The 23,605-nt window shown below is 48.9% G+C and overlaps 2 protein-coding genes across 2 annotated transcripts in view; one reads left to right on the top strand and one right to left on the bottom strand.

Annotated features, from left to right (window-relative positions):
* Positions 1-5,264: 5,264 nt before the first annotated feature.
* Positions 5,265-18,769, bottom strand: GTF3C4 (general transcription factor IIIC subunit 4). The gene is made up of 5 exons (XM_079111737.1): positions 18,636-18,769; positions 12,543-14,369; positions 9,006-9,136; positions 6,200-6,288; positions 5,265-5,790 (listed from the first exon to the last, which is right to left on the bottom strand). Exons 2-5 carry the CDS (start codon positions 14,289-14,291, stop codon positions 5,726-5,728), a joined length of 2,034 nt encoding a protein of 677 aa, XP_078967863.1. The 5' UTR covers positions 14,292-14,369; positions 18,636-18,769; the 3' UTR covers positions 5,265-5,725.
* The window catches only part of DDX31 (DEAD-box helicase 31), a gene marked incomplete at its 5' end in the record, with an annotated part of 57,363 nt that continues 52,479 nt past the window's right edge, over positions 18,722-23,605 (top strand). The window contains 5 exon segments of the mRNA XM_079111703.1: positions 18,722-18,989; positions 18,992-19,059; positions 19,061-19,140; positions 19,142-19,482; positions 23,328-23,577. Coding sequence (XP_078967829.1) covers positions 18,722-18,989; positions 18,992-19,059; positions 19,061-19,140; positions 19,142-19,482; positions 23,328-23,577 — 1,007 coding nt within the window.

The raw sequence follows: 23,605 nt of genomic DNA, 5'->3' as shown, positions 1-23,605 counted from the left end.
CTTTCTTTCTTTTTTTTGGGTGCTGGGGATCGAACCCAGGGCCTTATGCTTACAAGGCAAGCACTCTACCGACTGAGCTATCTCCCCAACCCCTAGACTTTTTCTAAAATAAAAACCACAGACACATCAAACTGGTGCTGAGGCCCTTGCTAGAGGTGTGCCTAACATCTCCCCAGCACTTCTTCCGCTCTGCCCCTGCCTGGGTGTATCCTGGCTGCAGGCAACCAGGCCTGAAGAGGTGCCTCAGCTCATTACAAACCCTGGGAACCCCATCAAAGAGACACACGTATACAAATATGTTATTTATTTTGAATAAAAAAGTGGCCAAAATAACACTAGTGGCTATGCATATAAAACACAACGTATTTGAAGTCATTTCACATTTACAAAACTGCCTTTATGTACAACACTACATATCCACAGAGACTTTATTGGACTTTAAGTACTAAATCATACAAACAATTGAGGGGGGGTCCAAAATGGGAAAGAGCTGACTGACATTCAATGGTCTTCCACTAACCAGGTCAATGGCCAACCTGCTAATTGGTAGAGAAACTGAGGATCCATTCCCCTTGCCTTCAGTCACAGTGAAAATGAGCTTGCCCCACAGGGCTGGGCGCTGACATTCTCTCCAAATCTCCCTTCCATTTTCTCTATAATTGTCCCCATTTCAAAACTCCCAGAAGCTTCACCCTAATTTTAGATAAGAGCTCAGGGCTGGTTATATTACCTGGAGGAAGACAGGGCTGAGTAAACTAAGGCTGTGGCCGGGTCTGCTGCCGCTTGGGGCAAAGCCAGGGGCGGCGCTGGGCACGCTGAGAAGAGGCAGCAGGACAATTGCCACCACCGCCCAGGAGCCTGCGGCCTGAAGTGGGACCAGTTGCGGATACACGAAGAGAAAGCAGGGTCCTCTGGATTTGGAGTTACTCCAAATAATGTACCATTATTCTCAAAAGGTTTTTTATTTAAACACTAAAGGTCTAAGACATACCAAGTGACTAGATGCTAACAATTAAAAAAAAAATCTTTCCATAACCTTTAAGTTTTCCTTTTTATTTAAAAAGTCAGGTGTAAACATACATATAATTCAAAGCCAAGCACAAAGTTTAGCACAGGTGTTGGGTAAACATAAAATATCACTATACACAACACACACTTATTTTTCTATAGTCTTATTTCCGTATAAACAAGTTTGATACTTTCATATATCAAAGTACAAATCTGAGTCAAAGCCTTGAAAAAGACAAATTCATTGACATTTTGCATTTAATTTAATTTTGCATTAGTGCCCAAGGGGGGGGGGGGAGAGAGAGAGAGAAAGAGAGGGGGGGGGGGGGGACCCGAGCGCTCGCCCTGTTCACACGTAAACTGACCAGGAGCAAAGGACCCAGCACTGCGCTGCCCCTTACACCGGCCACTCTGGTGGTCTTCCAGCACCTTTTCTGCATGAGACACAGGGTCTCACGATGACACTCAGAACCCTGGAGCTCATTTCTCCCAACCCATGCACAGAACTGCACCAGGCAGCCACACCGTGACGACTTCCATGGGACAGGGACACCCTTCCCCTTCCGAAGTCTTTCTTGAGAAAGAACAAACAAGCCCTCAGAGGCTGCTGGTGACCCAGGGCCCTGGCTCTGCGTAAGCGAGGACCCTGACCTGGGTGGCCTCTCCCCTGGAGCAGATGAGCTCCCCACCTGCAGGTCAGGAAGGAGGGACAGCAAGCAGCTGAGGGGCCAGGACGGAACCTCCACACCAGAGGAACTGACGCCACGGAAACCCCATTCCTCTGCTACATTGGCCCATTGCCACTGCATCATTTAACCAGTCCAGAGAAGCAGAGGTGAGGCTGTGCCTCCCACCAGACAGCCCAGCCAGCTCGTCCTGATACTGCCGTCCGCATGGAGGAACGGCCCTCGAGTCCTGGAGCCTAGGAAAACCCTGCTGAGCACCGGCTGTTGGAGTGCCTCCCACGGAAGCAACTAGGGACAGTTTCATGTGCTCTGCGTTTAGACTGAGCAGTGGTGGTGGTTACCACACCTGCAGCAGACATCACCGGAAAGTCCAGGAACTATGAGAGCCTTGTGACGATCTAAGACCTGCTTCAGGGGCCACTGATGCTTTCACTAAGAGCCAAAGCCACCTGCTTCGGATGCACCCTTCTGGGGAGCCCTTCGGCCCGACGGCCAGGAGGGGAAGGCTGGGAGACTGCAGCGCGGTGTGCACGGCGCTGCGCTCGGGAGCTGCGGGAGCCCTGCTCACACCAGGCCGCGCAGGGTGCACCAACTGCAGTGCTGCTGCCCACCTGGCCAGCTGCAGGGGTCCTGGCTGAGCAAGACCCACTCAGCTGCGCCTCAACCAGAGCTCCTGCTGGGGAAGCAAGCTACTGGCTGGAGGCAGGGGATTTGGAGGTGGTGAGGAGCTGAATCCTGCACTCCTCAGCCCTACACCCCCGTCTCTGGACTCGGACCGGGAAACTTTTAAGTCTTGAAGAAAACCAGGTACGACTCCCCATGCTGTTAGTAACTCACACTGCTGCCTTCAGGAAGGAGTACAGCAGTTTCTTCCAGGAAGGGAGCCCCACTCCTGGCTGAGCAGTTAGAAAATTTTTCATTCACTCATTCTTCTTTCAAAACAGAAATGTCACCTCTGAACATATCCTACAGCTGGGGAACTAAAGGAACGGCAGTCAAGAGAGGACAGGAGCAAAAGGGCGGGAGGGACGAGGAACTGACTCCGGCTCCGCCCCCACGGGAGGGAAGCAGCGCTCACACCACCAGGGCCGCCCTCCTCCCTCCCAGCGCCCCCAACTCCTGTGATGAAACGATGTTTCCATATTTAATCACTGACCTTTAACATTCTCTCAACCTAATCAACCTGTTAAACCTGCTAACAGATCCAACTATGCCCTTCAACATCAATATGCTCAGAACTTCCTAGAGGGAGAAGCAGAAGGTGACACTCAGCCACAAGCTTCCCCAGGGATCTGATGACTCCTGACACTGAGAAATAACTGGACTTTTGACAGATTTAATAGTAGCAGAAATGCCTCAAGTCTGGGTGGTGGACGCAGGTCTCAGTGGGAATTTCAAGCATAACAAACCCTCAATTTCTTATCTAGAATAACAGGAACGGGCAGAGAAACTGATGCAACGCTCGTGTCAGACTGGGAAATGCAGCAGTGCTGTGGCCTCGAAGGTCACACTGTACAGCATCTGCCTCCTGCACTTAAGTGCAGGGCAGCTAGTCTTCCTCCCATTCCTGACGCGGTTATCACAGGTACAGCTAAAATCAACTTGAAAGACACCGAAACAGCCCAGGCAACTCTAGGAAGGCCCAGAGGCGGAGCTAAGCTGAAGTGGAAGGGCAGTCCGCAGCCCTCGCCGCTCCCGCTCTCCAAGGCCGCACTGAGGACCACGCTGTCACCGGCACGCCAACCCTTCCAGAAACTCAAACCATCAACCCCAAGTCTCCTCTTGCCTGCCCAGCACTGTGGCTGGGGGAGAGGCTGGGAGAGGGCCTCCCTACTGGGCATGTGGACACCAGGCCTGAGCCCTAAGAATGCCAGTGGGCCAAGTCCCCGCAAAGAGAACCAGGTCTAGTAAGTCAGTCGCCACATTTATTCTTACAGAAATTACTAAATTCCAGAGATTCTTCATAGTTATCCTAGTAGTTAAAATCTCAAAAATGCACAACCGCTTTCAATAAAAACTTAACAAGTTTTTAATGGCAGCAGCACAAATTTCCCCAATAAAGAAATTCCAAGAGCTACGCAAGGTGGCGCATGCCTGTTATCCCAGCAGCTTGGGAGGCTGAGGCAGGAGGACCGTGAGTTCAGAGCCAGACTCAGCAAATTAGCAAGGCCCTAAGCAACTCAGTGAGACCCCGTCTCTAAATAAAATACAAACAAGGGCTGAGAATGTGGCTCAGTGGTTGAGTGCCCCTGGGTTCAATCCCCAGTACCCCCAAAAGACAAAAAACCCCAAGAATTCCTATGGCTCTAGTCTGAAGCAAAGAACCAGGTGAAGCCCAGCATGCCTGATGACCAGAGCTGCCGCTGTCCCACATGCTTGCCACGTGCATGTCACATGCCATGAGCTGGACAGCTGCGGGCACCAGCGGCTTCTGCCTGCACTCTGACCTGTGACACACGCCCACCCTGCTGCCAGGTTCTCCGCCATGAATGTCACTTTAACAAGTTGGTCCCTCAAGTCTGGACAAACATGATGTTTAAAATCATCACAAAACGAGAAATCTAAGAAGACTCCAGCAAATGCACAATTAAGCCCAGGAGACAAAGCAGCAACCTGACAAGACGAGATACTCCGGGGCAGTGCTTGAGGAGCCTGTGGGCTCAACTCCAGGACACAACAGGGACGAGCTCAGCATGGGCAGTGCCCATCTCTTCCGCAGCAGCCAACATCAAGACACTACTTCTGAGTGAGGCAAAATGTCTTTCACTGAGGATATGAAATAAAAGCAGAAGATTATGTCAGAATAAAGGCAAAAAAGCACAAAATAAGGGTGAAGAGTTTGTTTTTTGAGCTCCCATTCAACCTTCCAGTGCTACGCACCACTTCAAAGTTCAGTCCGGTTCATTAGCACCAATCCCTAGGTCACTTATAAAAATCCATGAATACTGTAATTCCAGAATGTCTAAATTAGGTTTGAAGCACAATTAATCAAAATTGACACAACATCTCCTCTTTAGAGCCTACAAATATCTATATTCCAAATATCAGGAGCTCTGCAGAGGAGGAGTCCTAGGCTCTGCTCTGCTCAACACAGCCGCACACATCTATAGCACTAAATCAAGGTCTCCACTTCCAAACTGCCCTCTCTCCAGGAGTCCCTGGACAGACTCCTCCCCTGGATACTCAGGGACCAACCAGAAATGTCAACATTAAATACTTAAGTTCCAATTAACACAAAAGAAAACATTTTCCCTCTGCACGGCATCTTGTCTGGGTTGCACAGTGGGCTGGAAGCAGGACCAACGGTGAAACAGGGCACTTCACATCTTCACACGTGTCAACGAGCTGTGTCGGCAAATCTGATGATACAGGGGAGAATCAGAACACATCACAACTGTTGGCTTCTAACAGTCACCTGATCGTTGATACACTAAAAGTGATTTTAGTCTTAACTTCAACTTCTTAAAAATATAGAATTTTAAAGGAAAATGTTTTCCATGTGCATGAGAAACAAGAGTCAGCTGGATACAGATCTGCAGCTACTTACTGAGCAAAACATCAGCCCACACATTGTTTTCAATACTTTTAATATCTGTTGGTGCGTGGAATGCACTTACCAGGCAACTCAAGCCCTCTAGAGACCCAGGCAGCCTCAGACTAAAGCAAGGATAAACCTAACTTGCCCCAGCAAGGTCCTCATACAACTCTCTAGCAGAGATCACAATGTTCCTAGATACCATAGGACAATTTTTTGTTCAAACTGCTTCCATCAAGACTCTTGAAAAGTAAACATTCCTCAGTGGGTAAGGTGCTGGGGGACAATGTCCAATCTGAAAATGACACCAAGCCATCAGTCACTTGAAAAATATCCTTTAGTCCCAGTGATGGTGCACGCTGTCCTCCCAGAGGCCCCTATGAAGGTCAGGAAGAGCGCCTCTCCACGGAGCGCCAGCGTCCTCCAGGCCCTGCTTCCCAGACTCTGGGAAGGCGCCACAGCAGAGTTCACGCCCTTCCGCCCTCCGCCACTGCATTCAGAAGACAGGAGAATCACAGAAAGGGCAGGGGCTCTGCAGCAACCTCTTAATCCAGTCAGGATCTGCAGAAGAAAGACGAGGCGTCAAGCACCTGCTTGGATCAGGCCCAGACAGGATGCGTGCTGTGCAGCAGCACTGAGACCAAGTTCTGGCCCCAGCTCTGCAATGACCATGTGTCCCTGGACAAGGCACCCCACTCTTTGGGCTTCAGTTTCTAACAATCTACAAAACCCCGATCAGTCCTCAGTGACAGAGCGGCAGCAGTGAAGGCAGTGTGCGCTCCAACACCACAGACTCCAGTGACCATTTTACAATCAGTTCTGGCTTCGTGGCAACACTGTGAAGAGGGGCCCGAGCCTGCTCCCCCCGACAACAGAAACTGATCAGTGTGGAGCCCACCCAGCCACAACGTGGGGTGCTGGCACACTGCCTGCCTGCACCTCCTTGCCCCAGGGATGAGAAAGCACTCACCTTCTGGAGCCGGGTGCCGGGCGATGCTGTCATGGAGCAAACACCGTCTGTATATCAAGCTCTGGCAGGACTGGTAGGTTAAAAAGCACCTGAGAAAAGAGGGATTGTACTGTCAAGGCAGAGGGCTTGCCTGGGTTCCACCAACACTGGGAAGTGGCAGGGGCTGAGGGCAGCTCTAGCACAGGTACGGCAACGTGTCCTACCTTAGCCCTCCTTGGGGGCAAAGGGGCTGAGGGCAGCTCTAGCATAGGTACGGCAACGTATCCTACCTTAGCCCTCCTTGGGGGCAAACCTGCACCAGCCGCACTTATAAAAGGGAAGTGGTATGTCATGTTACGAACCACAGAGACACAGCTTCCAGTCACTCATCTGCTATGTGACTGCAGCACTGTCCATTCCCGACTATTCTCAGTTCTTACTATGGTTAAAAACAAACTGATCACACTATTACACCGAAGGTGATTCTTGTTAGTTACTGCTATGATTAGGAAGAAGCACTATCTTTGAAAACCTGACAGTACCACGGGCAAGGGCACCAAAGATGAAATTAATGGGATGAAAAAAGAAGGGAAACCATCCAATGCCCATGGTTTAATTCCACCCAACAAATCTTCACTGAGCATCTATCAGGACAAGGCCATTGGGGCAGGTGGGGTACGTGAGGTGGCAAAGGGTACAGGTGAGCTCTGGAGAAGGTTCCCCAAAGGCAGCAGTTTTCAGCTGAGCAACCAAGAAGCAGAGAATATAAAGAGGAGGGAGGTAGGGGAAGGGGTCCAAGCAGGTTTACCTTGAGTGAAGACGAGCATACCACAGGGAAGAGCCCACCCGAGAGAAGCTAGCATGCGTCCGCACCGAGAGATCATGCTGAGGAATCTTGGCACTAATTTTAATCAGCAAAATGGAAAACAACTTCTGTGAAGGAACGCATCTTGGAGGCACTAATACGGAGTGTCACACTGCACTCCAGGCCAGGCTCTGAGCTCTGCACAAAACACTGGTGTGACGGGGGCAAACATGGTCACTTCTCCAGTGCTAGTGTTCCACCCACAGGAGTGGCTGGCCGTGGTGTCTCCTGCTTGGTTCTGGAGGGTAGAGTGATTTAAAGCACTGCTGAGCACTGCTGAAGACTGCCTGGCAGGCTGACAGTGCTCAAATGTTCTTTTTACTATAACCCTAAAATCTACCATAAGCTTATTTCCTATTCTTCCCCTTAAAAAAAAGAAAAAAGAAAAGGTTAAAAAAAAAAGTCTGAACAGTAAAATCAGGGGAAAAAAAAACCAACACCTTCCAATAAAGGAATGAATTACAGAGCATTCACACACTGGAAAACCCTAGCACTGATACGAATGGGGTCACGGCACCAAAGCCGAGGACGCACGCACGACAGCCTGACGGCGAGCGGGCAGGCCGCTAGGAGGGGCTGGCAGCACAGCCTGTTCGGCTAAAACTAAATGTGAGTGTTTACCGAGCGCCTGCCACGACCCAGACACTGTTTTAGAAATAGCTGTGAATAAAACACCAACATCCCCATCCTCATGGAATTTCCTTGTCCAGAGAAGAACAAGGAAAAGCAGACAAATGCTTACACGCTACATAATGGTGACCACGGAGGAGGAGCGAGGCAGAAGAGGGTGCAGAACGCGGGAGGGAGGGGGTCAGCAGGCCTACAGCTTCAGCAGGCATGACAGGGGTGCAGCAAGAGGGACATCTGAGGAAGGCACATAGTGCCTGCGGGAAGAGCCTGCGGGTGGGGGGATCAGCTCCACAAGTGTCCCAGAGCAGGTGTCCCTCATGTACCCAAGGAAAGAGACTAGGTCACCTGGAATGCAGAGAGCAACAGAGAAATACCAAAGAAGTCAAAGTGAGGGTGCGGGAGGAGAGCCCTGGCTGTGCGGAGCACTGTGGGTCACCGAAGGGAATCAGCCTTGCACATCAGAACAGGCAGCTACTTTTGTGCAGAGGGCTGCACGAGCTGGCCATATCCGGACAAGATCATGATCACGACTAGGTCGAGAAGACTGGCGAGGCAAGGAGGAAGGCAGCAAGAGCAGGTGAAAGACAGCTATGACCGTGGGCAAGAGGCCAGGGTAGAGGCAGCAGCAATGAGAAGAGGCTGGACAACACCCACAGAGGTGCTGAGTGGCACTGAAGCACACACATCTAGACAGAGGGGCAGGGACACAGGCTCATCAGTCCTGGCCAAAGTACAAGCCTCCAGAGAGAGCGCTGACAGAAGTTCAGGCCCTAAGGCCACATGGAGGAGGAGAGATGGAATAGCACAGGAGAACCGGCAAGGGACATGTCCTGGAGGTGGGCAAGGAAGCAAATGACTGTCAAATGTGGCTCACAGTTGGTACAGACTGGTGGGTGCAAGCTTATGACCTTACTCCATAAAATAAGGACACACGAAGGTCACCTGTCACAGTGAGACTATAGGGATGGAAGGAGGAAAGCTTCTACCTTTCATAATGAAATCTAACAAAGAAAAAAATGTGTCCAGGCACACACATGAACTGATCTGCTCAACAGACATTATTTTGCAATAATACCTTTAAGAACTTCATGCTACTTTAAAGGAAAGCAGTACAAGCAAAGCAAACTGGAAACTCTATAAACCAGGCAGCAAGTCTGTCCTTCAAGGTCCTGCTCCAGTCAGACTGAGGCAGAGCCCACACCGGGCTTCACACTGCAGCTCTCCTGCAACACAGTGGTGGGCGACATGTACAGAGGTCACCTACTCTAGGTCACAGTGGTTCGCACTACACAGCACTGAGTAACAGCAGGAGCAGGGTGAGGCAGGGCTTACCGGAGCCAGATGTGCCCGTTGGAGCAGACGGCCTGCTTGCGGTCTGTGAACGGCAGGATCTCTTTACACAAGCTGCAGTGCTCGGGGAAAGTCTGCTTGTTCATCTTCTTTGAGATGTGTCCAATCAGCACCTAGCGAGACACAGCGGTCAGCGGCAGCAGCAGTGCAGGTGCCTGCAGCAAAAACTGCTAGTAGGAGACGGGCAGGCAGGTCTACCGCGTGCACCTGCACACCAGCCAGGCTCGCTGTCGGACGGGACCGGGTCAACTGGCTGAATAAACACACGCATTCAATTCAGGCACCTGGTGACAACAGGGTGAACCAGGACCATTAAGGAAAACCTGACGAGGACAAACTGGCACTACCTGCCTTGCTTCAGCTGCTTCTGAACTATGCTGCTTCTGTCTGGAACAAGTATTTAGCTGTTATTAATAATGTTTTGACTTTAATCTCCACATGCAAAATACTGTGCAATACTGCTAACTTTATAGGACTCTACAAACGTCTACTCTTTAAGAAAGGCTTACAAAGTACAAGAATCAGGATAAAAAAGTAATCCTTTGTTTCAGTGGCCCCAAGACCCCCAGCAGATCCAGTCAGGCAGCCTGCAGCTGAGGTCCAGTCACCCACTGCAGAGGCGTGCCAAGAGGGCAGGGGTGTGGCGACAAGACAGGAGACAGCTCTAGGCCCTGCCTCTGCCTGGGCTCTGCTTTCCTCTACTTTGTTATTTTCATCTTTCCTTCCTTTTCTTGCGGGTGCTGGGGGTTAAACCGGGCCTTGCACATGTGAGGGAAACACTCTACCACTGAGCTATAATCCTCAGCTCTTTTTATTTAGAGACGGGATCTCACTAAGACGCTCAGGCTGGCCTGGAACTTGGAGTCCTCCTGCCTGCCTCTTAGCTGGGATTACAGGAGTGCATCACTGGACCCAGCTATTATTTTCTTGGGTAAAAAAAGAAAGAAAACCTCACTACTATCTCATTGGGAAGCACAGGATGTACCAACCCTTAAGAACTACCTTCTCGAACCAGCATAGTGCTCTTCCAAGTTTTGAATCCATTTATACTTCTTGTGAAGAATCTATAAGATTTTGGATTAATTCACTAATATTAGTTCACTTAAATTTCAAAGTAGCTCACTAGTAAACTGCTTGCATAGCACATAAGAGGTCCTTCCTGGGTTCAGTACCCAGCACTACCCCAAAAAAAAGATCTATCTAACTTACAACCAGTCATAGACATGCCAAACAGCCCAAGGGCACAATGGCAAGCCAGCTCAGAATTCCTCCACTGCAGAAGCACCTAAGGACTGCTGTTGGGTGCTCTCAATGGCCTTCATCACCAAGTCCAACTGTCTCATTTGACTCACTCTCAATGAGGCTGACAGTTCTTCATAGGTGACAAATATTGGTTCTTGGGGGACAAAAAAAATCCTTGTTTTGTGTGTGTGTGTGTGTGTACCAGGGATTGAACCCAGGGGTGCCTAACCACTGAGCAACATCCCCAACCCTTTAAATATTTTTATTTTTGAGACGGGATCTTACTAAGTTGCTTATAGCCTAGCTAAACTGCTGAAGCTGGCTTTGAACCTATGATTCTCCTGCCTCATCCTCCTGAGTTGCTGTGATTACAGATGTGTGCCACCATGCCCAGGCTTAATCTTATAGTGCAGATATACATATAACACATAAACAAACACAATATATCTGTCATATTAACATTTCATGGGGGCTGGGATTGTAGCTCAGGGGTAGGGCATTTGCCTGCACGTGGGAGGCTCTGGGTTCAATCCTTAGCACCACATAAAAATAAATAAATAAATAAAGATATTGTGTCCATTTACAACTAAAAAAATATTTTAAAAAACACAACAACAACAACAAAAAAACATTTCATGGGCAGGGACAATGGGGGAGCAGGAGAACACTCCAGGGGAAGGTGATAATGAAGGAAAGGCTGAGAAGCATGCACTTGGCCCGCTGGGCAGGAATCTCAGAGGTGGGTGATTATCACTGGTAGAGCAACATCCCAGGGTAGAAGATTTTCCATCCGGGACCCTGGTGTAAACACTCGCACCGAGCTAGAGCCCAGCCCACATCTTCAACTAGAAAGATCTTCAGTTTAAGTACACAGTTAGATTTTAAGACACAGAATGCACTGTCTCCAGTCAGAACACAGTCGGGACAGCCAGGTAGGTACAATCTTTCTGTTTTTTAGCTGGCTTTGCTGGAACCAGCCAGCTAGACATAGCTTCCCCAGTCCATGCAGCATCCGAACCAGAATTATAAACTAAATAAGAACGAACTTCATTACTCAGTCTCTAAAATGCTTTTGCCATCTCACTGACATAATCCTAAATAGTCCCATGACACAATGACAAGCAGAATATTTTTCCAGACAATTTAAACATAAGGAAACAATGCTTAAAAGTTGACTTTTTTTTTGTGCGGTGCTGGAGATTTTCCGAAACCAGGGTCTTAGGCTTGCAAGGCAAGCACTCTACCAGCTGAGCTATAGCACCAGCCCAAAAGTTGACTTTTAAAGTAAAAAAGTCAGTTACATAACCGGTGCATCTTGGTTACTCTGAGGGTCACTGAGGACATCTCAGCGGTCATTTCAGGGTGTCTAAGTGTTACTGCCACCAAGAAAATGCAACAAGTGATTTCTGAATGACTTAACATTAAGGATGAAGACATTTGAATTTATTGTTTTCAATTAATACTTTAAACAAGACTTTAGGCAGTGAGAAGAGTGCCAATCTTCAAAGAAAAAAAAAAAAAAGAGTGTGGTTCTAAACACCTGTGCACACAGTGTGTTCCTCAGAGCTGAGTTCTTTGTACCTCAGCAGATGTTAGCTGCTAGGATGCTTCCCTGGTGGAGAAGTCTGGGTGACAAAGGCACATTTCTCTTCCGTAGGAGTTCTCAGAGTTCTCAGAATGGCAACCCACACAGGGGTCCTTAAGAGGAGCAGGGAGTATGCAGTATCTCCAAACTTGGGCTCCTGGAGTTCTCTCAGGGACCCCAATGCCAGGGAACATGTTTTATGTAACACTGCAAGACTGTTCCAGTGCTAAAAAAATGATAATACTCAGTATTTGTAAAAACGAAATAGAAATATTTCCTTTGTGTGCTTTTTTGGCAAAACCAGAGGCCTCAAGTCCTTTAACTGAAAAGGTGCCCCACCTAGCAGGTGTGAGACAGGAAGGGCAAGGAGGAAGGCATAGAACCTGCTCTGCTCTGCTCTGCTCTGCTCTGCTCTGCTCAGCACAGCCTCCCTGAACTCACCCATAGACTGGAACCTCCTCCAGCAAGCCCTGCACCTCAGCAAGGCCACCGTGAGGAAGAACCCAACATCCTTTGTGTACTAAGAATGGGTCCCCAGTTAACCCATATTTCCTCTTTGTTCCCCCAACCTCATGCCAATCAACTACCTAGAAAGCGTCAACATGAAAGCTGAGCTTCAGCGACCCAACCTGTCCTCTGTCTCTCTGGAAGAAAGCAGACGTGACGGTTTGAGCCATCTGGGGGACACCTACCCGAGCGGTCCTGTCGTCGTACTCCTCGTCAGACATTAAAAAGTTGCAGAGTCCTCTGGTGGGGATGCTGGTGTTTTCTGTGATCCAGGTGTGCAAGTACACTTCTCCCAGGACACGCTTCATGTGCTCCCTGGTCAGATGCATCTCCACAGCCTCGATCTTCCCTTGGATCTCCAGGAGCTTCTCCTCCACTGGCTCATGGCCTCCACCATCTCCCGACGGAGGCAGCGAGTCATCTGTGGGCTCCTCTGTGTCGCCCTCTCTGCTCCTCTCCTGCAGGCCTAGCTTAGTCACCTGCCTGGTAGAGGTGCCCTCTTCTTGTTGTTCATCCTCAACATTGCCCATCCCAGGAGAGTCAACTATCAAGATTTTTGAGTCCTCATGGGCAGGTTTCCATAAGGCTTCTGAAGGGGTTTTCTGCATTGACTGATATAAAATCCTCAGAAGAAAAAGCTTAAAACGCCAAAAATAGGTGACCCCACTGCTTTCGATCTTTTTTTCCAAAGCTTCATGTAAAAACTGAGGGATATGTTTATCTTTTAAAATCTTCCAGCGTACGAGGTCTATTAAATCCACCTGCTTGAAAAGGTTCTGCACTGAAGATTCCAGGAGCTGAGCAGCTGCCTCCTCAAAGGTTTTGAGAGTAACGAACTGGACCTGGTAGTTTTTGTTAACAGGATGAAGGCCATTGACCATGCCCTCAGTCGTGATAATGGCCAGATATGCACCACAGGGGCTCACTGCTATCCCATGAGTCCTCACCGAGCCAAAAACATCCGAAAGTTTAATCAACTGGTGCTCGAACTTTAATGCGACATCTGTGAAAATGGGAATCAACTGCCTCACCTTCCCATCACTGGAACAAGTGTACACGGTTCCATTCTGTTTGTCTGCGGTCATGGAGACGATGGGCAGGGAGTGAAGGCCCGTGACGTGGGAATTGTGAACGTTCAGACCTGCTTTGGAGATTAGAAGAAGACACCAGAACACATAGGAGCCCCTTGCAGCCACCACCAGGCTACAGCTGCACTTCTGATAGGGGTGATAAAGTGGCACGCACTTGATGCTGTGCACAGGCAACTGGTCCATTTCTTTCCACAAGACAACAGGCTGCCTCAAAGTGAAATAGCCTTTGACTGCTTTGAGATTGACAGGGAGAATTTTTACAGGTCCAAAAGCACTCCCCACAATAAGGCCACTCATTTTCCGATTATTGTGCTCATATTCCCACCAGAATAAAACACTAGGGGAGCTGATCCCGGACTCAATCGTGTTGCACGAGGAGATGGATTCCTTCCCTACAAAGGGCAGCTGAAACTGCCACACCGCGATGTTACCATTCTCAAAGAGGACAGCCAGGAGCACGCTGCCCACGTCCCGGCACTCGTTGTTGTGCTTGACCTGCTGAGTGGTGCAGATGCCCGACCACTCCATTCTGACTGGGGTCTGCATGCTGTGCCGCCTCTGAAATTCAGCAAAATCCCCGAGATTTCCCTCTGGAGCCTCGTTTTTAGAGAGCCTATAACTGGTCTCATAAAGACGCTCTCCGTAAATCTCAGTCAGATCAACCAGCTGGACCCACTGGAGTCTGTTGAGATTCACCTGGACAGTGAGGCGATTGTCCATGGTCAGCGCTGCCAAGAGGCACCTGCCATTTGCATCACAACCCATGGGAGACCAGCTCGTGTATTTGAATCCTCGCATGGGTGGCAAGGCCTTCCCCTCGGGGTTGAACACCCTGTCCAACATGAAAGTCTGGCTGATGGTGGGGTCTTTAGAGTTGGCAAATCTCTCCTTGCACTCGGCAACTTCTGATTTTGAGCCAACCTGAAAACAAGAGAATAGAAACTATCAGATAAATGTTCACTTGTATTCACTGAGTATTCATAATATATATGATGATTTTATATTATAAGTCCGTTAGTTTTGGCATTAAGTGGTTAAAAGATCACATCTAAAGACTGAGTGAGCATTTACACAAGGAAATGACAATTGTTTTTTATTTTAAGGGTCAGAATAAATGTCGTTATTCATAGATTGGTTTCCATATGCTTCTTGACAAAAGCAACAAAATGTAGTTGATTCTATTTTTTTTAAATTTTTTTAGATGTTGATAGACTTTTATTGCATTCATTTATTTATACGTGGTGCTGAGAATCAAACCCAGTGCCTCACACATATCTAGGCAAGTGCTCCACCACTGAGCCACAACCCCAGTCCAGTTGATTCCTGAGAGAATGGAGCACTTAGCTGAGCTTGTCACAAAACAATACGGGGGCGCTAAAAACTTATGAAAATATGTATCCCTAACCATCTTTGATACAATTAGATACTAGGACTTTTTATAACACCTTTACAACACAAACTTTAGCTGTTCATCTGTAAATTATGCTGAGGGTCAGCGCCAACTGCTCTCTACTCTATAGAGCAAGATGGCTCCAATCAGACCACTCTACCCTAGTTAATGAGCATTTCATTCCCACCCCTGCTTTTCTTTGTCCCCTGGCCTAGTCCTTCCCCTATCCAAATCCTACCCATCTTACCGGGCCTGATTCTATGAGGCCCTCTGAGATCCTGCTAGCTATCATCCACCTCCCCTTCTCCAGGTCCATACATAACACATCAACAGTGCCTAGACATATGAAGGCAAGTTCTTTAAAAAGACTTTAAAGGACATTAAAGGTGGAGGAAGAGATAAATGGCAAAGCAAAAACAAAAAAGTGATTCAAAGCCATAAAATAGCCAGCAAGGTTAATATCCAAAGAGCAGAGGTCAACCAAAATACGGTTTGTTATGTTGGAAGCATGATGGACTTGATTCACTGTCTTTAGACAAATGGACAGAAAAAGAAAGCAGCACCTTTCAATTCGTTTTTAATGTCAATCTCTTTTTTAAAATAGAGACTGATCTTCAAACTGAAAGGGCAAAACATGATTAAAAGAGTTCAAGTCTCAGACATATATGAATATATAAGCCACTTTAAATAAGGTCCCAAGCACAGAAGAATTACACTCTGGGACACAAAGAGAACTAGGAAAATGTTAATGAAGAACCACTAGCTAAATTCTGGATAAAGCTTAGACAACTGGAGACGTAAAAGTCAGAGTGCAACAAGTAGTTTAAGATTCCCTGAATGGTGAACACAGGCATGCTAGTAAACCTGATTAGGAATAACACTTCTCAGTGTATTACCAACTGAACAGTGTATGGTGCAGCAGCAATCACTAGAAACTAGTAAGAGATAATCTAACCTTTTTCTCTTTCCTGCTCACACTGCCAAATAAAAGTTGCCCACCTAATGAAAGTTAGTTGGCTAACTTTTTCTAAAGTGATTCACAGAACACTACTTTCCTAAATTGCTTCTTGAAAAGAGTTCTAAGTCCAAATAGCTTTAGAAACACAAAACATCCCATATCATTCTTCCTTCAAAAGTCACAGGAGCACTGTACACACTTGTTTACCCAGAGTCACCCAAAAAAATTGAATTAAAATAAAAATTTAAAGTAGGACTTTCTGGGGGAGTTGTCATCCTAAAAAACACCATGGAAATGGTGTTTTAGGCAGCAGATCTTAATTTTAAGTATTTGAAACAATCTCTAGGATAGGCTATAGACCTTAATTTTAAGTATTTGAAACAATCTCTTGGATAGGCTATAGACCCACTGGAGAAACACAGACTGGAAATCCCAATGAAATGAGCTGCAGGATGCTACGTAGGTAGAGATAATCCAAGACACAACATAACAAAGCACAGCATCAGAATGAAAATCTGAACCATGACACCATACTCCGTTTTCAAATGCTCACAGTATTACACACTAGCTTCACAACTGTGTGCAGATTGCTTTAACCTTCTGGTCTTAATTTCCTCATTTACAAAATAATAGCAATATATGTCTCAGTCAAGAAGGTTAACTAAATCAAAATATGTAATATACACATTAGTGTTTGATAAATGTTGTCTGTGATGATTATTATTAGTATTCTCTGAGGATGAAGCGACTGTTAATAAGACCTAATAGAAGTATGTAAAATGCAAGGTACCACTTTGTAGTGGCACTATCACTGGGGAAGAGATGTCACTGGAAGAGGATCCTGAGTTTTTAGAGAAGCAGGGCCTCAACTCAGGACAAGTGGGGTCCTTAATGTAGGTGACAAAAGAATTTCAGCACATGTCCATGGAGGCACAGAAATTTATTTAGGAAAGCAAGGAGTACACATTCGGGAGAACATGGGCCATCTTGGGAGTGAGAGATGTGTTCTTGGGGTTCCTGGCTTTTCTTTTAGAGGAAATTTGGTGAAAGGTGAGTATGGGAAGGCATGTGGTGATGACATCAGGCTGGACATCCGCAGGAACCTTTGGTGACTCAGTCTCCATTATTTGATAGGTAGCATTGGATGGTCCTCTAAATAATAAGTTCTTATTTTTTTGTACCAGGGATTGAATCCAGGGGCGCTTAACCACTGAGCCACACCCCCAGCCCTTTTTATTTTGAGACAGGGTCTCCCTAAGTTGCTTAGGGCATCACTAAATTGCAGAGGCTGGCTTTGAACTGATGATCCTACTGCCTCAGCCTCCTGGACCACTGTAATAAAAAGTTTCTTAAAACATCAGCACCCAAAGTTTGAACTATTAAATAACTGCAGATTTTTCTAAAAGAAATTCATAATCTAAATAACAGAATCAGAACAAAAAGCCTCAGAGGGGCTCAGCATGTATTCGAGTGCAGGAGTGTTACATGCTGTAACTGTGATCCAGGCTGCAGACTGCCTGTCATTTGGGTCAGAACAAAAGCAAGTCAGACAGCAGGGAGCAGATTTAAGTCTGCTGGGATCATGGAAGGGTTGAGCCATCAAAGTGCTGATGGACTCTGTTACATCCTTACCATTACGCCAGTTTTATCCCATGAGGCCTCTTCATGCAAGCGCTGTATCAATTATCAGAAGGCTAAATAAAGATTTCCTGGTACTATTAAACAGTGGTGGCAAACATCCAATATGGCAAGACCAGTCAAATTTAAAATATCCCCAGAATTTAAGGATATCTTCATATTCATACTCAAGTTGTGTTTGAAACTTGAATTAAGTTTGCTAAAAAGCAAAGGCTACCACCACTTTATCCACAGTGAATGACTCAAACTCAGAATGGCTGTCCAGAGCAAGCCAATTAACAAATTCTGTCTGTGGTCACAATCTTTACTGTGTTTATCACTGACTGTTACTGCCTTATTATTTGTTCACAACTGGCCAAAGAACCTCAGCTCCATGAGGGCAGGCACCTACTCAACCACTCGCGAACAACTATACACGGACAGTTTATTGTGTATAGGAGCACACAAATCTGTAAAGGAACAAGCAAAGTTTTTCATATTTCTAAGCTACTAAAATGAACGAAGTAAAACAAAGTAAATGCCTTACTACTTTTAAAAAGCTGATTTGAAATGGTGCTATTAAAACAGTAAAACTTCAGAAACTCTACTAAAGTCGAGGTGAACTTAGGTTATAAGAAGCTGAAAGTACCAAGTTTATACAGAGACCTTAGACTTGAAAGTTTAAGCATGCAACTGTTTCCAAAAGCTTTTTCATTTCACATCCCAAAGCTTTTTAGCTAGTGAAGAAAAACTAGAGTATAAGCCAGTGTTTACCTATCGGCCCCAGGTGAGACACAAGGATCATTCACAATAAAACCACTGAGAAGGTGAAACAACGGAATGGACCAGTTTTTCTTCTGCGAAGGAAGAGGCGCGAGAGGAGGACGCGACACAGTAAACAAAGCCAGCCCAGGCCTCGGGGAGTCGGGCCCAGACAATAGGAGCAATGCTAGGGGCAGGTCTGGGGTTGGGTCAACAGGGGGTGGAGTCTCCGAAGCACTGCGGAGGGCAATCTGCGCCAGCTGCCCGCCAGAAGCAGAGGCGAAGCTAGGGCGGCGGGACCCAGCTCGCGGCCCAAGCCCGGGGTGCGGATGCGCGTTGGCGGGGGTGAAGCTGGCTCGGCGCAGCCCGGGCTTGGAGTTTCTCACCCCTTAACCTGCAAACGCCTAGCGAGAGGCTCCTTCCGCGCGCACGGGACGCGAGGCGACCGGGCCGGGCGCACCTACTTTGAGCAGGCAGCTGTTGAGAGGGGCGGGCACGGAGGTGCGGTGGATCACCAGGTCCTGGCCCGGGTTGTGCACGTCGCAGATGAGCTCCAGCACGGCGATGCTGCGGGCCGTGGACACCGACACGCGGTGGTCCTCCGACCAGGCCAGCGGCTCCAGGCCGCTCACCGCGTACTGCAGCTTCACGGCCGGCTCCCGCCGGGTCACCATGAGGCGGAACGCGGCGCTGGGCCCGGGGGCCGCGTCCGCCGCCGGCTCCTTCCCGCCCCCCTCGCCCTCCTCGTCCTCGGGCGGCGCCGGCCCGTCGGCCGCGGGCCCCAGCCGGGCCTTGTCGGCCGCGTTCATGTCCCCTCCGCGCAGAGGTCGGGTCCCGGCGCGCGCGCAGCCCGCGTCGCCGCCCCGCGGCCGCCCCCGCCGCGCGGCCGCCGCCCCCAGCGCCCTCCGCGACGGCCTCCTCCGCTCAGGCCGCGAGCGCCGCCGAGCCAGGAAGGACCCCGCGTTGCCAGGCGACCAGCCCTGCCGGGCGGCCACGACACTGCCTGTCTGAAAACCGCGCGAGCGAGCGGGCGCCTCGAGCTCCCCGCTGCCGGCGGCCGGCCGGGCCCTCGGGGACCTCGCCGCGGGCGGGCCACGCGGCTGCGCCGGGGACGCGGGCACGGAGCGCGGCGGCTCGGCGAGCGCCCCCGCCACTGCCCCGCCGCGCTCGGCCTCCGCGCGGCCGCGTGCTCCGGACCCGGACCCGGAAGGGGCGGCGGCGGCCGCAGCGCCCACGTGTCGCGCGCGCGCCCGCCATGGAGGCCGCCGGGTGGGCGCGGACGGTGAGTGCCGGCGGGCGGACGGGGAGTGCGGGCGGGGACCGCGGCGGTCGCCCGCGCAGCCAGGGCGAGGCGGCAGGTTCGCGGTCCGACCCCGCGGCGGAGAGCCGAGCGACGCCTGAAACCTGCCGGGCCGGAGCCGAAAGCGGGCTGCGGGGTCGGTGTGGCTCCCAGAAAAGGGGACCGCGGGGCAGAGGCTCGTGGAGGCTTGAGTGGCAGAAGGGCAGGGGGGACTCCTCGGCCTGGCGCGGGGGAAGGTCTGGGACTTCCATTGGAAAGTGAGTTGCGGGGGTGGGTTCAGCCCAACCAGTGTGTCGAGGACCAAGTTCTTGCTGCATATTAACAGCCTCACACCGGCCAGCACCCAGCGTCCAGATTCTATTTGGCGATATTTTCTTCTTCCTTTGTGTGTGTGTGTGTGTGAGATAAACTTTAAGATTTAGATGATTAGGAGCAAAGGAGTCTTCTGCTAGTCACTGGTGCAGCCGAGTCCATGCCAACCGCATGGAACTAGCTGTGTGACCTCAGGGAGGTTAACTCAGCCTCTCTGATCTCCATTTTTCCTACCCATAAGTGGGAGCATTCCTTTTCTGTAAGGATTCAACTAAATAACATACACGCAGATTTTATACATTGACCCATAGAGGCACTTACCTAGTGCCAGTGTTAAAAAGTGACATTGGCACCGTTTTGGTTAATAGATCGCTGCACAAGGAAGTCAGTACTTGTTTGACATATAAGCCTAGTAACTAACACAGAAAGCACTTACTGAAACTTTGAGTGAATTGATTAAAGTGTCTAGTTTTATGATTGCTTTAACCACTGTTTCAGAATGGAATTAATCGAGAGCCAGGGACAGGTATCAGCAGTGGACTTGTCTGCATCTGCATTTCGGTGTGACTGGAAGGGGAGGGATGACTGTGCTGGCCAGACCCGCCAGGACCCAGGATGGGCAGCCAGCACAGTGGATTTGCAAGGGTCATAAGTCACGCTGCTAGTCCTGACACTGCATGGGATGTTTTCTTTCCAAGTGCTTTCTGATTATTAAGTTAATACAAACTCGTTTGAGGAAATTGGGAATGAAGATAAAACCCCACCCATAATTGCCATACTGAGAGATAACTTTTAACATTTTGGTGTATATCCTTCTAGAAATGAAACTGTTTTATAGCCAAGTAGAATACATTTAATAAGGCCCATTATAGCATTGCATCAGGATGTAGAATCATAATTCCAGCACAAAGCTTGGTTCCCTCAGTGATCCTGAGACAAAGTACCTTACTCTCTGAGTGTTCTTATCTTAAAATAAGGTGATACTATTGCCTGTATTAATAAATGAGATATCGGGTGAGTGCTTAGTGTACTGCCTAGCACATAGTGATTATATATAGAGAGTGTCTCTTAATATCAAAGACATGGCACCTCAGGCTCCTAGGGCTAGGCAGGCCCTATAGATCACCTGCCATAGTCCCCTCCTTTCATAGGTGCATGAGCAGATTCAGGGAAGTAGCTTCATGTTGCACAGCTAATTTTAGTAGCTCAGGTAGGCCCCTGCTCCCTCTGCTCAAGCACAACTTCAGAACGAGTCCCTGATTTCTTGTCTCCCTTCCTTTGCCTTAGGCTATGTTGGTGTCCTCTGTTGTATCAACATGGGTTTAGATTTATGGTTTTACACTTCTCTTCCACTGGTCTGTGACTTCCTAAGGTCTTGGCTAATCATGGAACTTTATATCTTCAGAATCAAGATAATTGACAACTACCGAGTGGGTGTGTTACGGTCCCTGGGGAGAAGAGCTAGCAAATGGCAGCAGCGTCCAGTTGTGTGAAGGGCACATTCCATCCGGTGTCAATCACTTATTTGCCTCACAGGTGTTGTTGAATGCTAACTTTGTGTCAGGCGTGGCTGGCAGTGCAGGGCAGGCTAGGCCCTTTCCTTTGGAAGTTTACATCCTAGTGGGCAGTCTGTCACCAGATAAGGTGCTTTGCTCGTTCTTGTGCTGAGTGCCACAAAGGAGAGTCAGGGTACTGGAGAGCCAGGACCAAGGAACTTTGGCCCATTGTGGTACAGAGGGGCCAACAGGAAAGGTGCGTCCCAGGATGGAGCAGGTGAACACTAGCCAGCCCACAGGCAGGTTGGAGTCCCCCAGTGGGAATAGCAGGTGCCGAAGCCTGGAGGAGGGAAGGAGCACCGCATGTCCTGGGAATCAGAAAGGCCATATTGGCAGAGGGTGAGGCTGAAGCTGCTGAGAAGGGCTGGAACCACATTCTGGAGCTTCGTGGGTCTTCCTGCAGGTTCCACTTTTAGCCCAGGAGCAGTGGAAGCCTATATCGTGCTTGGTTTTAGAGGTGTTGATGTAGTAATGACGACAAGGTGTCTAAAGCTTGTTTACCACTTGGAGCACTTAGTTCAGAGAGGGAGAGGGAGTTGTACGTCAGAGAGGGTCACTCTGCTCGAGAAAGGGAGCACACCTGAGCCCTGTGGGGCTGTGGAGCGCACCCTCAGCAGGCCGATGCTCAAGCAGGCAGATCTCTCCTGAGTGCCACAAGAGCTTCCTAGTCCTGGGGTTGGTCAGGAGCAGAATAGGCTGCAAGGCCTTCTGCTCGCGAAGGTGTGATAGGAGTCCCAGGCATAGTAGGAGTGGCCTTCAGGCCTTTTTATGCTCCAGAGAGTGTAAATCAGGTGAAGTCAGCAAATTTTATAGTACCTTGCAAGTGACTCAACAGACCTGAAACTTGACTTCATTTCTTTCTTTGATCCTAAAATTCATACACTTGAGGCTTTGTAAAAATAAATTTACAAAGTAAAGCCATCCAGCACATACATTATTAGTATTACATACTTGAAATTATATTTGTTGAATTTCTTAAGTAAAGAAATCCTATGGTTGCCCAAAAAAAGAACTGTAGTTTGTATCGGTATGTTAGCCTGAAATTGAGAGTCAAGGCTGATGCAAGTCAGTGTGCACACATAAGCCATAATTTCAGGCAAGAGGAAAATAACCTTTTTCAAAACTCCAGAATAACAAGCACTGGCTACTCGAGAGATGCTCTTACATTCTGTGTAAATTGGAAAAAAGACAAAAGACAATAGAGGAATCGAATGGGGTCCTAGGGGAAGTTCAGATATCCTGCGTTTAATCACATTCGTGTTATGGAAATAAGCAACAGGCAGGAAGCGCCTAGCCGTGGCTAGCCTGTGCTCGCCAGTAGGCAGGGAGGTTTGGAAACGATTGTGATCCAAGTGACGAATGGAGCAGCCTCTCATTTGGAATGGGAACAGCAAGTCGAGCTGTCTCCAGACCATCTGAATCTGGAGGAGCAGCCTGAGGGGAGAGGGTGACAGAGCCAAGCACTGGGGCAGGGTAGTAGTGAAGGTTCCCGCTTCCTGGGCACAAGCTGGGCTGGGCATTACACTTCCTCCCCGTCTGGGTTTGAGGTGCTTTCTTGGAGGAGAGGTTCATTTCCCGGCCCCTCTGTTCCTGCAGTCCAGGTGGATCTTGAGGGTTGGGGCAGCTAGCAGGCACACTTCACCATGCGGTTCTCCCTTCCCTGCACACAGACTTCGCTGGCTAACATCAGCTCAGGAGGCGCGTCTCCCTTCCTAATCCTCATCCTCCTCCAGGTGGTTTAAGGGTCAGGATGCACAGTGAGGTCTTGCAGATGAGTGAGCTGAGACTTTTTTTCTTTTTTTCCATTTTGGAAAAAGCAGCGCAAGAATCTGGTTGCAAATCCTGAACCGTGGCTTGGCATATGGGGTGTAATGATCCCTGCAGAAAGAGGTGTGATTCCGTGGGCAGTCAGGCTTCACTCTGCGGTCTGTCTTCATGGGCTAATGCACCTCTTGATCTTTCCTTTTGGGAATAACACAGCAAGCAAAGGCTACCAAGAGAAAACACCAAGCATCCAGTGAGGCTCCCCCAGCAAAACGGAAGAAAGAGACGTCTTTTCTGCCAGCCAAGAAAACTAGTGCCGAAAAAACACAGAGGGCTTTTAGAGGGAATGCACAAAACACATTTTCTCCAAAGAAGAATTGGGTTAACACAGGAGATGGAAAGCAAGAGAAGCCATGCATCAAGACTTCATCATTGTTTAAAAATAACCCTGACATCCCGGAACTCCACAGGTACGTTCAGGTGCAGCTGTACCTCAGG

Source organism: Sciurus vulgaris, assembly GCF_902686455.1.
Source record: "Sciurus vulgaris genome assembly, chromosome: 15".
Taxonomy (NCBI): Eukaryota; Metazoa; Chordata; class Mammalia; order Rodentia; family Sciuridae; genus Sciurus; species Sciurus vulgaris.
Note: the sequence above shows the minus strand (reverse complement) of the source record. Positions and strands in the feature narration are given on the sequence as shown.